At 35.2% G+C, this 13,794-nt stretch overlaps 1 protein-coding gene across 1 annotated transcript; it reads left to right on the top strand.

Moving 5' to 3' along the window:
- The first annotated feature begins 1,653 nt into the window (after positions 1 to 1,653).
- Positions 1,654 to 10,911, top strand: LOC105166439 (putative sucrose-phosphate synthase 1). The gene is made up of 13 exons (XM_011085788.3): positions 1,654 to 2,048; positions 2,149 to 2,238; positions 2,977 to 3,218; positions 3,548 to 3,611; positions 3,784 to 4,482; positions 5,072 to 5,185; positions 5,294 to 5,425; positions 5,528 to 5,704; positions 6,299 to 6,352; positions 6,432 to 6,494; positions 6,597 to 7,532; positions 7,722 to 7,849; positions 10,486 to 10,911. Exons 1-13 carry the CDS (start codon positions 1,866 to 1,868, stop codon positions 10,763 to 10,765), a joined length of 3,162 nt encoding a protein of 1,053 aa, XP_011084090.1. The 5' UTR covers positions 1,654 to 1,865; the 3' UTR covers positions 10,766 to 10,911.
- Positions 10,912 to 13,794: the final 2,883 nt, after the last annotated feature.

Below are 13,794 nucleotides of genomic sequence, written 5' to 3' on the forward strand. Positions count from 1 at the left end.
CGTATCTAACTTATAGGAACTTATTTTTATGATTAAGTTGCATTTATTAACATTAAAAACTAAAATATCCAAACCAAATCAAAATTTTCAAATATACATTATTTGTATGTATCCAAATCAAAATTTTTGATTACCTACCACTACAAAAAAAAAAAAAATGTGGGATTTGGGGCAGATGAGACGACCATTTCAAAGCCCGTCCTATATTGGAACGGTTATTGGCACTCTTGAGGAACAAAAATCGATCGATGACGTCATATGTTTTGTGATTTTGGGACGACCAGACCATTACCAAAGGCGTTCCGACAGAAGTTTTACAATTAGTGTTCTCAAAATCGGTCCAAACTTGTAACGGTAAATAATCAGAACTTATTTTGGAACACATTATTAAAGTTAGGATAGGTTTTGAGGAGACCGTTCCTATATATGAGACAATTCGTGTCTAAAAAATGTTCATATCTTCTTATAATTGCTATTGAAAAACATAAATAACACAAATAAAATAACACCAAATATAACAAAGTTTTGCACAAAAATATGCCTACGTTCCTGGACACTACCAAATATCTTTCACAGAAAAAATATTACAAAAGAGAGTAGAATTGCAAAAGTAGGAAATATGCAAGTTGTTATGGGATATATCAAAACAAAAACCAAGCCTCCATTTTATAGTGAAAAGTGCTGCCAAGTTTCCTCTCATTTCCTACGTGGGACAATTGAGGAAATGAGCCACTTTCCTCACAGACATAGTTTATACGTGACTCGTGCATAGGGGAGGCAATTAGATCCGTACCCGACAGGACTCGTTCTGGACCCCCCTAATAGGACGGATCCGGGTCCAAAAAATATTGATGGGACGAGTAATGGGTCCTAAAAATCAGGACCCGCCTGGGTTTGGGTCGGGTCTCATGGACGAATTCAAACTCGGTTAGAAGGTCTTGCGACTGCAAGGACATTCCAAATCTCCAATTTATTGTTGTTATCTCTATATTTTGTTGTTGATTTTAGAGTTTGAGTTTATATTAATTTGCTTTCCGGTTAAAGAGAATTTAGTGAAGTTTGATTTAGGTTTTTTGAATATAAAGATTTGCCTTCTAAATCGGCTAATTTTATCCTTAAACCTTCTCACATATATAAATTACGTCCGTATTTTTCTTTTAAGTTGAAAACTTAATGATCACGTGACTTGTGTATGTTTTTACCATAAAAAAAAAGCTAACAAAAGTTGAAATGTGAGAAGTTTTTAAAATAGGGATTAAAAGTTGAATTTTCCATAGATAGTAGGATTAAAAACTTACAGGCTCTAAATTATACGATTAAAATATAATATTTAAAAAAAACATACTTTAATAGATATTTTTATCTTCACAAACACAGATATATATATTTTTTAAAATTTTTTGAACACTTATCGAGCGTGTCAGTTTATTAGTATATATAAAATTAAATTCAAGCACTGAAACACGAAATATCGTCCACGTAAAATACGAGCATAAAATCTGAAGTTCACAAAGAAAATTCCAAAAAATAAAAAAAAGGAAAAGAAAAAGAAGAAATTAGTGAAAGGGCCAAAACTATAAAAGAAAAACAATTGAAAAAAAAAAGAAAAAGAAAAAAAACAATGGTACTATATATTAGCAGGAAATATAGGAGCTATTTCTGTGCGCCAATATTCCAAGAATCTCTCTATAAACCATTTCTATTTTGGATTTCACTGTCCTTATCACCCCACCTCCACATAAATCCTACCGCTCCATCTCTTTCTCTCTACGCATTCGAAAACCACTGACGTCTATATTTGCAAATTCAAACTCGATTTCACAGGCACTGGTACGCGGCGTTACTGGTGGCCGGTGTGTGGGGGAATGGCGGGAAATGATTGGATAAACAGTTACCTTGAGGCGATTCTTGACGTCGGACCCGGAATCGATGAAGTGAAATCGTCTCTGCTGCTGCGGGAGAGGGGGAGGTTCAGCCCCACACGGTACTTTGTGGAGGAGGTGATTACGGGGTTCGATGAGACCGATCTCCACCGCTCGTGGGTCCGAGTATGTGTGATTTTGGTGTCTGGTGTGTGTTTTGTGTTGCGTTTCTCTTTCTGGGATTTGTATGTTTGATTTTGCGTGCATGTGGATGAATTTTATGTAGGCGCAAGCGACCAGAAGTCCGCAGGAAAGGAACACAAGGCTGGAGAACATGTGCTGGCGGATTTGGAATTTGGCCCGCCAAAAGAAGCAGGTGCTTGTTTGCTTGGGTGTTTTAATTGTTTGGACCTGGTTGTGCTCTTTTATGATTGATTTGAGTCCGGAGGATGGATCAACTGATGTTTCTAAGATAGATTTGAAAATGTAGTGAAATGTTGCTTTCTTAAGAATGTGAGGATTAGTGGCGAATCTAGTGTAAAAGTTGATTCGAGAATATTCTTTTGGTTTTAAATTAAATTTTGTAAAATTGAGATTGGCTTTGGTGTCAAATTAAATTTTCTAAAGTTATGAATGCATTTTGATAGTTAGTAAGCTCTTGCTTAGTTTGGTACTTACACTGAATATTGAAATAGAAGAGTTTGATTTCTGTTCTTCCATGATTGATTCCATCAGGTTGACATGCACCTCAGAAGTAAAAAATACTTGCTAACAACCTTACTCATTATTGCTGTGACATGCTTAAGATATTTTTTAGCACAAGATTTCTTACCATTCTTTACGCAGTTGCCTCATGCAATACTTCCATTATCTTTTCTTTGGTTCTAGGTTATGAAATATATGATCAGTAGTTGATCCATTATATGCTCCACGCTGTCGAATGACGACAATCTTGTGCTGTATTACAACAACCTGAATGTCTTTTCCATTGATTTCATTTACTTATTTGAACTTGTTCGTACTGTTTTATTGTTTAAAACTTCAATTTGACCACTGCTCAATACTAGGGCTGATTGTTATCATTCCAATCATTGACAAATAATAATCTCTGTAGCTTGAGGGAGAGGAAGCCCAGAGGATGACTAAACGCCGTCTTGAACGTGAAAGAGGGCGCAGAGAAGCAGTTGCTGATATGTCTGAAGACCTTTCAGAGGGGGAAAAAGGAGATACTGTCACTGACCTTTCAACTCATGGTGAAAGTAATAGAGGTAGATTGCCTAGAATCAGTTCTGTTGATACTATGGAGGCCTGGACCAATCAACAAAAGGGAAAAAAGTTGTACATTGTATTAATTAGGTATGATGTAAAATGTAAATCTATTTTTCTTTTGTGATAAAAAATTTCATATTAATGACGTATTTTCACATATTAGCAGGTATTTCCTTTGCTTCTAAGTTTCCTCCAATCAATCACAATGGGATGCCCTTACTTTTGTGTAAAGTGATGATGGGTTGTATTGATCACTTGAAACTTCTGCGTATTAAATCTGTGAAGCCATTAAAGGGACATAATTTGAATTTCAGCATACATGATAATCTTATTTGTCGCCTCTGTCCAAGTATTATGACCACAACTATATATTATAACTTAATTACATGATCTTTTTGACGCTAGCTCTCTTGCAGCCTTCATGGTCTGATACGTGGTGAAAACATGGAACTTGGCCGTGACTCTGATACTGGTGGTCAGGTTACATTTGATTCTGAGGAACTTTTATCTCATTGCTAAAGTTGTTTTCCTTTTATCATATAAGCACGTTTTATCTTCTGAGTTGCTATATACAGAGGCAAGTAGTTGTTGCTTGGGTCATCTATGACTTCTTTTTATTGATGGAGACAATTTTCTTGTATGATTTCTTCAGGTGAAGTATGTTGTTGAACTGGCAAGGGCTTTAGCTTCAATGCCAGGTGTATATCGTGTTGATTTGCTTACTAGACAAGTATCATCACCTGAAGTAGACTGGAGCTATGGTGAACCCACAGAGATGCTTCCTCCACGAAATTCAGAAAGCTTGATTGATGAGATGGGGGAAAGTAGTGGTGCTTATATAATTCGAATTCCCTTTGGGCCAAAAGATAAATATGTTCCAAAAGAACTTCTCTGGCCTCATATACCTGAATTTGTTGATGGTGCTCTTGGCCACATTATACAGATGTCAAAGGTTCTAGGTGAGCAAATTGGTGACGGACGTCCAGTCTGGCCTGTTGCTATCCACGGGCATTATGCAGATGCAGGCGACTCCGCGGCTCTTTTATCTGGTGCTCTGAATGTTCCCATGCTTTTCACTGGTCATTCACTGGGTCGTGATAAGCTGGAACAACTTTTGAGACAAGGGCGACTGTCCAGGGATGAGATTGATTCCACCTACAAAATAATGCGTAGGATAGAGGCAGAAGAATTATCCCTTGATGCCTCTGAAATAGTGATTACTAGCACAAGGCAAGAGATAGAGGAGCAGTGGCGTTTGTATGATGGTTTTGATCCGATACTAGAGCGTAAACTACGTGCTAGGATTAAGCGTAACGTCAGCTGTTATGGAAGGTTCATGCCCCGCATGGCTGTAAGTACTGTTTTACTATTTTAGACAAAGGTCTGCTTTTGTCAGTATATGTGACATAGTAAGTTTGCCATGGTTTATCCGTAATGTCTGCTTATATGTTGGTAGACTCTTTTATAGAGCTAAGCAAATAGGTTGGAGGGCTCTTATAGAGGTTAACTATTTTATTTATATTTACCTGAACTGCAGTGTCGTTTTTTGTGGAAAGAGATGCCAGAGAAAATTTTGCACTTAGTTTATAGAAAGATTCTATTTCCTACTTTTCAAAGTACTCTGAAAAAAGGAATGCTTTCGGTGCATTTACCATCTGGTGGATGAACATTCTATTTTCTGAGAGGGGAAGTCTTACATTCTGGCAATCATTGTTTGCGGACCTGCCAAAAACTGTAAAACTGTTGTCTTTTACTTGAATCAGGAGGATTAAAGTTCTTGATATCAGCTTCAGATAATCTGGTGATCTATCATCAATTTGTTCTCTTTCATCATATGTAACTTTACCTGCCATGTCTTTTCCCCATTTATATATCTTCTCCCAATGCCATTATGATGCAATAATTGCTGTTTCACTGAGAGCATGAGTTTTATTCTGCAGGTAATTCCACCTGGAATGGAATTTCATCACATTATTCCACATGATGGAGACCTTGATACTGAAGCCGAGGCAAATGAAGACGGCAAGTCCCCGGATCATCCGATTTGGTCAGAGGTTGGAACTTTGCACCTATCCTCTAAACTCATTACTTTTATGAGATATATTGCACTTCTTTGTTGTTCCCAAAGCTTATGCAAGTATCTAATACTGATGTATAAACAGATAATGCGCTTCTTTTCAAACCCAAGGAAGCCTATGATTCTTGCACTTGCCAGGCCAGATCCCAAAAAGAACCTCACAACCTTGGTCAAAGCATTTGGGGAATGTCGACCACTGAGGGAGCTTGCTAATCTTGTAAGTGAAAGCGAAAATAAATGTTTGGTAAATACTTTCTTGTCATAGTATGAAGAATGCATTGCTTCTGGTGTTTTACTTGTTTTATTTGGGTTTTTGCAGACTTTGATTATGGGTAACCGTGATAATATTGATGAAATGTCTGGAACAAATGCTTCCGTACTTCTATCAATCCTTAAGCTGATTGATAAATATGATCTCTATGGTCAAGTGGCCTATCCTAAACATCACAAGCAAAATGATGTTCCTGAAATCTACCGCCTAGCAGCAAAAACTAAGGTACTCAACATTTCTCATTTAGCTCACATCAATATTGGCCTGATTTCAAGGGACTCCTGTCAAATAAACACAATTGGCAATTGATCTGAATATTTGTTTTATCATCTTAAATAAATGAAATAGTGAACTACGCTAACGATCCAAGATAAACAAATATATTAAACTCTAGCTTGCAATGTCTTCATCTTGATCTCAACTGCTTCCATTGATGGCTGAATACCTCAAGCTCTCATTTCGCTCTCGCTCAGAAGAATATTTTAACTGAATACATTGGAATTACTTGGAAGCATTAGTTGCCACCAAAATGTTTATAAATGGCAGAAGATACGGTATTAGAGTTATTAAAAGTTACTAATTATCAATAGTGCTGTCGGTTAACAGTTTATCTAAATCTCGTTTAATGTTGAAGGCAGAGTTTTAAGCTCTTGGTAGAGGTTAAAGCCCTGACAGATCAATGTTAGGTTTGATCAGTTGGTCTTCCATGGATCAATAGTTCAGATTGGTTGGTTGGCCCTCCATGGATCAATATTTGGCTTGCGTAAATTAGTAATACTTCTCATTAGACTTATGTGGGCTTAACTTATTTTTATACAGGGTGTTTTCATAAATCCAGCTTTTATTGAGCCTTTTGGGCTTACTCTGATCGAGGTATGCCTTCAATTTACACACCTTTATTAATTTGACCTTTTTGTTCACATGACCTGTATGAGTTGGCTGCAATTAACAGGCTGCTGCACATGGTTTGCCGATTGTCGCGACCAAAAATGGTGGCCCGGTTGATATTCACAGGGTATTTTTTACTCTTTCACCTGATTTATAGTCACAAGGATTTCACTCATACTATTTGCCTCCCAATATTATTTCTCACACTGGTTTCTCATGTTGATGGCAGGTTTTAGACAATGGTCTCCTAGTCGATCCCCATAATCAGCAGTCTGTTGCTGATGCTCTTTTGAAGCTGGTTGCAGATAAGCATCTCTGGGCGAAATGTAGAGCAAATGGATTAAAAAATATTCACCTATTTTCGTGGCCTGAACATTGTAAAACTTATCTCTCTAGAATAGCAAGCTGCAAACCAAGGCAACCTCGTTGGTTGAGGAATGATGACGATGACGAAAATTCAGAATCAGATTCACCAAGTGACTCCTTGAGGGATATACAAGATATATCTTTGAACTTGAAGTTCTCCTTTGAAGGAGATAAGAATGAGAGCAGGGACAATTTTGATGGTTCCTTAGACTCTGAAGACCGAAGGAGTAAGCTGGAAAATGCGGTGTTGACATGGTCTAAGGGTGTAGCCAGGAGTGCACAGAAATCTGCGTCAACTGATAAAGGAGACCAGAATTCTCATGCTGGAAAGTTCCCAGCTTTGAGGAGGAGGAAACACATATTTGTGATTGCTGTGGATACTGATCCAAGTGCAGGTCTTTCCGAAAGCGTTAGAAAGATCTTTGAGGCTGTGAAGGAGGAAAGAGCTGAAGGCTCAGTTGGGTTTATATTAGCAACATCCTTTAACATTACAGAAATACGTTCATTTCTGATATCAGAAAGATTTAACCCCACTGACTTTGATGCATTTGTTTGCAATAGTGGTGGTGATCTTTATTACTCATCTCTTCATTCAGAAGATAACCCGTTTGTGGTGGACTTATATTATCATTCACATATTGAATACCGCTGGGGCGGTGAAGGGTTGAGGAAGACTTTAGTGCGATGGGCTGCTTCAACAGCAGATAAGAGAGGAGAAAAGGAAGAACACATTGTTGTTGAAGATGAAGAGACTTCTGCAGACTATTGCTATTCTTTTAAAGTTCAGAAGCCTGGAGTGGTAAACATATTTTCTTTATGTCTATCTCAATAATGGTTTGCAGTTCTTAGTGTCTTATGACGTGTATAGTGGCTAGCAGTAACTAACTGCTCTTTTCATATTTTTGCTGGAATTCTTATTTTGTGTTCTGTAGGTTGACTATGATTATTCAATTAAAACTTTCACTTGACACCTTTAGTCTGGTTGCAGGTTCCCCCTATAAAGGAACTAAGAAAGTTGATGAGGATTCAGGCACTACGTTGTCATGTTATCCATTGTCAAAATGGAAGGAAGATCAATGTTATTCCAGTTCTCGCTTCTCGCTCCCAAGCACTCAGGTATGAGTTTTTTTATTTATGAATGTCTTATACCATCTATATGCACACTTTATATGATTCCATTTTTTTAGTTTCTCTAGACTATGTATGAGGCATCAAAATCCATTGTATATTGTAATTTTGTGGCATTTGCTTGGTGTTTATTGTTAGTCAATTGCTATATAGTTTTAGTTAACAGGTGCATCATCATTCTTAATGGATCATCCACCACCTCGCTTCCCTCTCTTTCAACATAGGGAAATAGGAGTTTTGATGACGGCCTGAGGCTATCAGTTTTGTCTTGGATATACTTTGAGTTGTGAGAGATATACATTATAATATAGGCACTTAATCAACAAATACTATTTGACTGAAAACTGAAAATCAAAATCTATTATTGACTACATAGTACTAACTATCACAATTCTCTCGATGATTGACTTCATACGAAGCAGTTGCTGATTATGATTAATTGGGAATTTGAGATTGCTTTTACTGCTATAGTCTATTTTGCGTAATTCACTGGTAACAACTGCTGGTCCAGTGAATGTGCGTGCTCATGGCAACTTTAAGGTGCTCTAAAATGTATTATCATGCATTTAATTAATCTTAAACCTCCGCTCTAGAATCTGAAGAGTAAGAGGCAGCACTCAGTCATGTTAGTAGTGGAAGGATAGGGGGCTAGGGATGATGAAGGCTGTTGTCAGACCATGGAGACGTAGCAGCAATGGCTGATCTGGTGGTGGAAAGATGAATTAAAGGATTCAAGATGGTGGGGGTTGATGTGAAGGTGGAACAAACGAAAGGCAAAAGGGATGAAGAGAAGAGGACAGTGGACAATAGAGATAGAGAAGATGTGGAGAGGGAATGACCTAATCAGTAGGACAAGTATAGCACACTATTTGGGATGCCTAAGATTGGAAATTGAATTGGCAAGAGAGATACACGGTACTCGAGATACAAAAAATTGAAACATCCCAATTCCCACACCACCAACAACATTAGTTTGTCATACTTAGAGCAACATGTGACACCTATTAAATTTTCACATGCTTTAAGGTGTACCCACTCATCAAAGGTATCCATTTAGCTGCTCTTGCTTTAAATTCCCCAACCATTTCATCCATATGTTACTGATGTTATAATTGACCGTATGTTGTGTAACTATTAAATGAAACCTAATAAAAGATTCCTGGGACTTTTGGAACAGCAGTTTTATCAGCTTCACTCGCATATTTCTAATGAGCAGTTCCATTGTTCGTATCTGGTTTGGGTTCTGTAACACCTTAATAAAAGAAGCTTTTCATTGACATTTTCTGGTATCTCCTGAACTAGGGATATTTATAGTGCTTCCCTTTATGTTTAGTCTAATTACACATGGACACCCTCAAATTTAGAAAATTACATTTACCATCCTTGTCATTTTTAATCATATGACAGGCAAACACATATATCCATTGATGATATTACCAGAGTTGCTGACATATCAACAGAAAAGTTAAATGAAAACCAATTTTATTCCTCGGTTGACGAATTCTGCTGTTTGATAATTATTAAGCCTTCCCTAAACTTGATGAAAATACAAATAAACCTTCTTTCTGAAGTCATATATAACTTCACTATTCATTAAGATTCTACATAATCTCAACTTTGTACAATACCATCAACATCATATTTAATAATGCAATAAATTTTGAACTAATTGTTAGTCTATCTTTATAAGAGTACTCTCCAGAAGCTTGACTATATTTACCCAAGCTCATTTGAGGTTTGTAATTTATACTTACCTTAAAATCTAGTGTTTCTAACTTGTGATAAAATTAAAGTTATATCCCATAATACTAATATGTACATTCTAAATTACTCCGGTCAAAATTTTTTAGTGTTAAATAAGCCAACTGAAATATTTTCCACACTTTAAATTTGATGTCCTTTTGCCTTCTCAAAAAGATAGATGAGTTTTGTTATGTAGTTACCATAACCATGTGAACCAATAATTAATTGCTTTTGTCTAGAAAATTCACTTGTAGAAGTTAACTTGACTTTTAACATTTGATAATAAATAAGTTATTTGTATAGTGAAAGTTTTGAAGTAGAAAAGATAATGACCCAAATTGATATTTGAACCTAAGTATAATGCTACGAACTTAAATTTGAACTTTAAAATGCAACTTCGTTTATGGTTAAGAGTACCTCTAAATATTTAAGATATTTAATTATTTTATGTGGATAAGTATTACCTAGGGATCTAGTTGTAATTAAAAAAAACTTTGAAGGTGATGTACGTTAGGAGAGGCGTCTGAATTTAGATAAACCTCAGGCGAAGGTTGTGTTATTCACAATGAACGGCAAATGAGTTGTTTTATTAAGAACATTAGGGTTTTTCAATGGCCGTTTGTGCAAAAGAAGAGAGTTAATTTGTCAAACCTTGGGGGGGCGGGGTGTCTATCTATATTTAGACCAAACCTATCCCCGTAAATTATCATCCCCATAGACCAACTACATCATAAGAAAATCATTTTTAAATTGTTTGTTTCTTTCCAGTTTGGATAGCTTTGCTAGACTCGTTGTGCCACCGGTATCCTTAATATCTGATATACTGAATTTACTTCTATCATATTCTAGCAAGACGTTTACATGTGAAACTTGATCTTCAGGTATCTGTATCTTCGCTGGGGTATGGACTTGTCAAAAGTGGTGGTTTTTGTTGGGGAAAGTGGAGACACTGACTATGAAGGATTGCTTGGGGGTGTTCATAAGTCTGTAGTGCTGACCGGAGTTTGCAGCAGTGCTAGTAGCCAACTCCATGCTAACAGAAACTACCCTCTTACAGATGTTGTATTTTATGACAGCCCTAATATTATCAGAACGACTGAAGGATGTAACAGTTCTGATCTCCGTGCGTCGTTGGAGGAGTTACAGATCCTCAAGGGCTAAACTTTTTTACTTATGAACCTGTATACTTTTCCTGCCTAAAATCATATATATATGTTTTCTTGTGAGTTACTTCCTCTTACCCACAGAGGTACTACATGGAAGCTTCTGATTTGGCTTCTGAATGAACATTACATTTTCTTCTTGAACCTTGGAGTTGAGCCAATTTTCTTTGGAGGAATTGAGACACAGAAGAAACTAGTTAAGTTTGCTACTTTGCCCATACAAGTCATACATAGAAGCAGATACAATGGTTGTACAGATTTAAAAACTGTCCAAACAAGGCCCTTTGTGCGATTCTTTGTCATGCTGGTAAAAGTGATAATTTCTCTTTGGAATATTTATCACTCTATCTTCCTATCCCTGCCAGGGGAACAGTTATATGAGCATTAAACTAAGAATGTAGAAACGTAGAGTTCTATGGATAATGTTAGAAGTATTAGAAAGGATTTAAGTTCATATTTGAATGGTATCAAAGAGATCCCCAAATTCTTGTTGTAAGACCCCTAGTTTAGATTTATATGCATGGTGGAGTTGACGTGGTTGTGACAGCAGCAGATTGAGTTTATGCTATTGTGTGCTATCTGGTTTTAGGCCTTCCATTGTCTTCTTGTTTTGGTGAATGCATGTATTCAACGTCTCTAGACTCTTGGTGGTGGCCGTATGACTTGATTGGCATCTGAGGTAATAGATCTATCTTTGCTTATGGTAGGGGTATAAACGAGTCAAACTCGATGTTTGTATATAGTAGGGTTGTAAATGAGTAGATCTCGATTATTTTATTTTGGCTCAAACTCAAGCTCGAATTTTCTTTTTATGGCTCGGGCTAGATGAGTTTTTATGGTTCGAACTCGAGCTCAAGTTCAAATCATATATAATGAGCTCGAGTTTTCAACAATTTTGTTAATAAAATTATCTTATTATAAATAAATAATATTAAATACCAATATATTAATTATAAAAAATCATTAAACATATATTACGATATTTTAATTTATTGTTATAAATATAAACTATTAATTAGTTTAGTAGTAACATAATTAATAAAATATAAAAAAAACATACATACATCAATTATCAAAATACTTGCACATAATTTTGTATAGTTATTAATCTTAAGCATAAGGTACTTCTTAAAAGTGGTTAATCTCATTATATTTAAAAAACGATTTAAAAGTAAGGATTTTTTAAAACAAAAGTATCAAATAGTGATCGATCTCATTTTATACATATAATAAAATAACAAAAAAATAATTAAAAATTATTCATATGTTATTGCTATTATTAGTATTTTTAGATTAACTCATGGGAAATTTTCAAATTTTGACATAAGTTTATAAATAATAAACTAGCTTGCATACTATGTATTTTAGTATAAATATATACTCAAAAATTGATATAAAAAATTATAGGTTAATTGTTAGGATTTATTAAAATATATGATATTGATTATTAAATATAATATTTCATCAATTTTGAATATAAAATTGATATAGTATTGAATATGGGGTTAGATGTATAAAAATTTAAATATATATACAAATTAATAAACATCAGTATTTGGGTTGAGCTTTATGGGAGCCTTTGGCATTAGATGCGTGGTCATTGGAAAATGAATTTTGTATAATATATGGAATATGAGATATGTGTTCGATTACTATGTTTTTAGTTTCATATTGAATAAGAATAATATAAATTGGACCTTCATATTTCAAGTTATAAGGTTCTTAGTACATATAGTTTGAATTTTCGCAAAAATAGGACAATATAATGTTTTCTTTTTTTAACCCCTTAAACGAAAAACTTAGCTCTAGAGTCAAACAAAATTTTCGCAGAATCACTAAATTTGGAATTATATGATACGGTGTAGAATTAAAGATTGTTGATTTTCCTATTCCAACTAGGAATGCCTCCAGAAAGTTTCAGCCAATCACAATGCAAGCCCCAATTTAAAAAGTCACATGCCTGTTTCCGGCGAGTGACTCAACTTTCCAACCAAATTTGTACCAAAATTGAGATTTTTTTAGTTTTACGGGACCAAAATGGAGCCCTAGTAACTTAGGGGACTAAAACGAGAATGGTCTGAAGTTAGGGAACGAAAATTACCTTTAATCCTTATAATAATTCCCATGTGTCCTAAGTTTAGTCTAATTCTCCTTCTTTCTCTCCTAGTCCTATTATCACTAAACTTCTCAATATAATTATAAAGAAATAAGCTGCTAAATATGATAATTTGACTAAGCAATTATGTTGGGGACTCTTTAATTTTCACCTAGCATTTGTTTGATAACCCGTGAGTCATGACCTATGCTAAATTCAATTCTCTGTTTTGCGGATTCTTGATAGCCCGTGAGTCACTAGTTATTCTTGATAAACTTTTTGCATTTGATATATTTTCTTGCAACTTATTTTTTTCCATGAAAGCACCTAAACAAATAAACCCAAGAACAAATATCATAACACAAGAATATAGGGATATTAACAGCAAAATATATCATGTCAAAGTGCATCGGAGGCTAGATTGTCATATGACTATTCTTGCGAGTCAGTTGACAACCTTGTCAACTAACCTACTAAAATTGTATAGGCATCCTATGTTTTTCGCAAATGAAACACAACATTCATCCAATGAATGCAATACTTTTAGCAAGTTTCTATGGGACCCTCGATGTCCAGTTTTGAAGTTTTCAACTTGAAACATATTAAATTAACCCTCGAATGTTAGTATCATAGCTGTCATCCAATGCGCTGGCCAATGCCATTATATAAGCAGCCAATGTCTCATAGACGATCTAAGCATTTGAGACGTTATTCTTTAATTTATGAAATCATTGGCAGAGATGATGCCAAAATAGGACAAGTATCCTTACTAGAAAATATAACACATCTACTAGCATTTGGATGATAAAATTTAGAAAGTTTAAAAGATCTTATAAAAATAATTAGGTTGATAACTTACTTTCTTTTTTTAGTAAAGATAAATTTCATTAAAAAAGTAAAAAGAGTATGTAAAATCAACAATGCGGCACCTA

This window comes from Sesamum indicum, linkage group LG7, assembly GCF_026168435.1.
Source record: "Sesamum indicum cultivar Baizhima isolate 11 linkage group LG7, ASM2616843v1, whole genome shotgun sequence".
Lineage (NCBI taxonomy): Eukaryota > Viridiplantae > Streptophyta > Magnoliopsida > Lamiales > Pedaliaceae > Sesamum > Sesamum indicum.

Coding starts and splice junctions, on each gene's coding strand:
- LOC105166439 (XM_011085788.3), top strand. CDS start 1,866: ATGGCGGGAAATGATTGGATAAACAGTTACCTTGAGGCGATTCTTGAC. Junction 2,239..2,976: donor TGGCCCGCCAAAAGAAGCAG/GTGCTTGTTTGC, acceptor TAATCTCTGTAG/CTTGAGGGAGAGGAAGCCCA. Junction 6,495..6,596: donor GCCCGGTTGATATTCACAGG/GTATTTTTTACT, acceptor TGTTGATGGCAG/GTTTTAGACAATGGTCTCCT.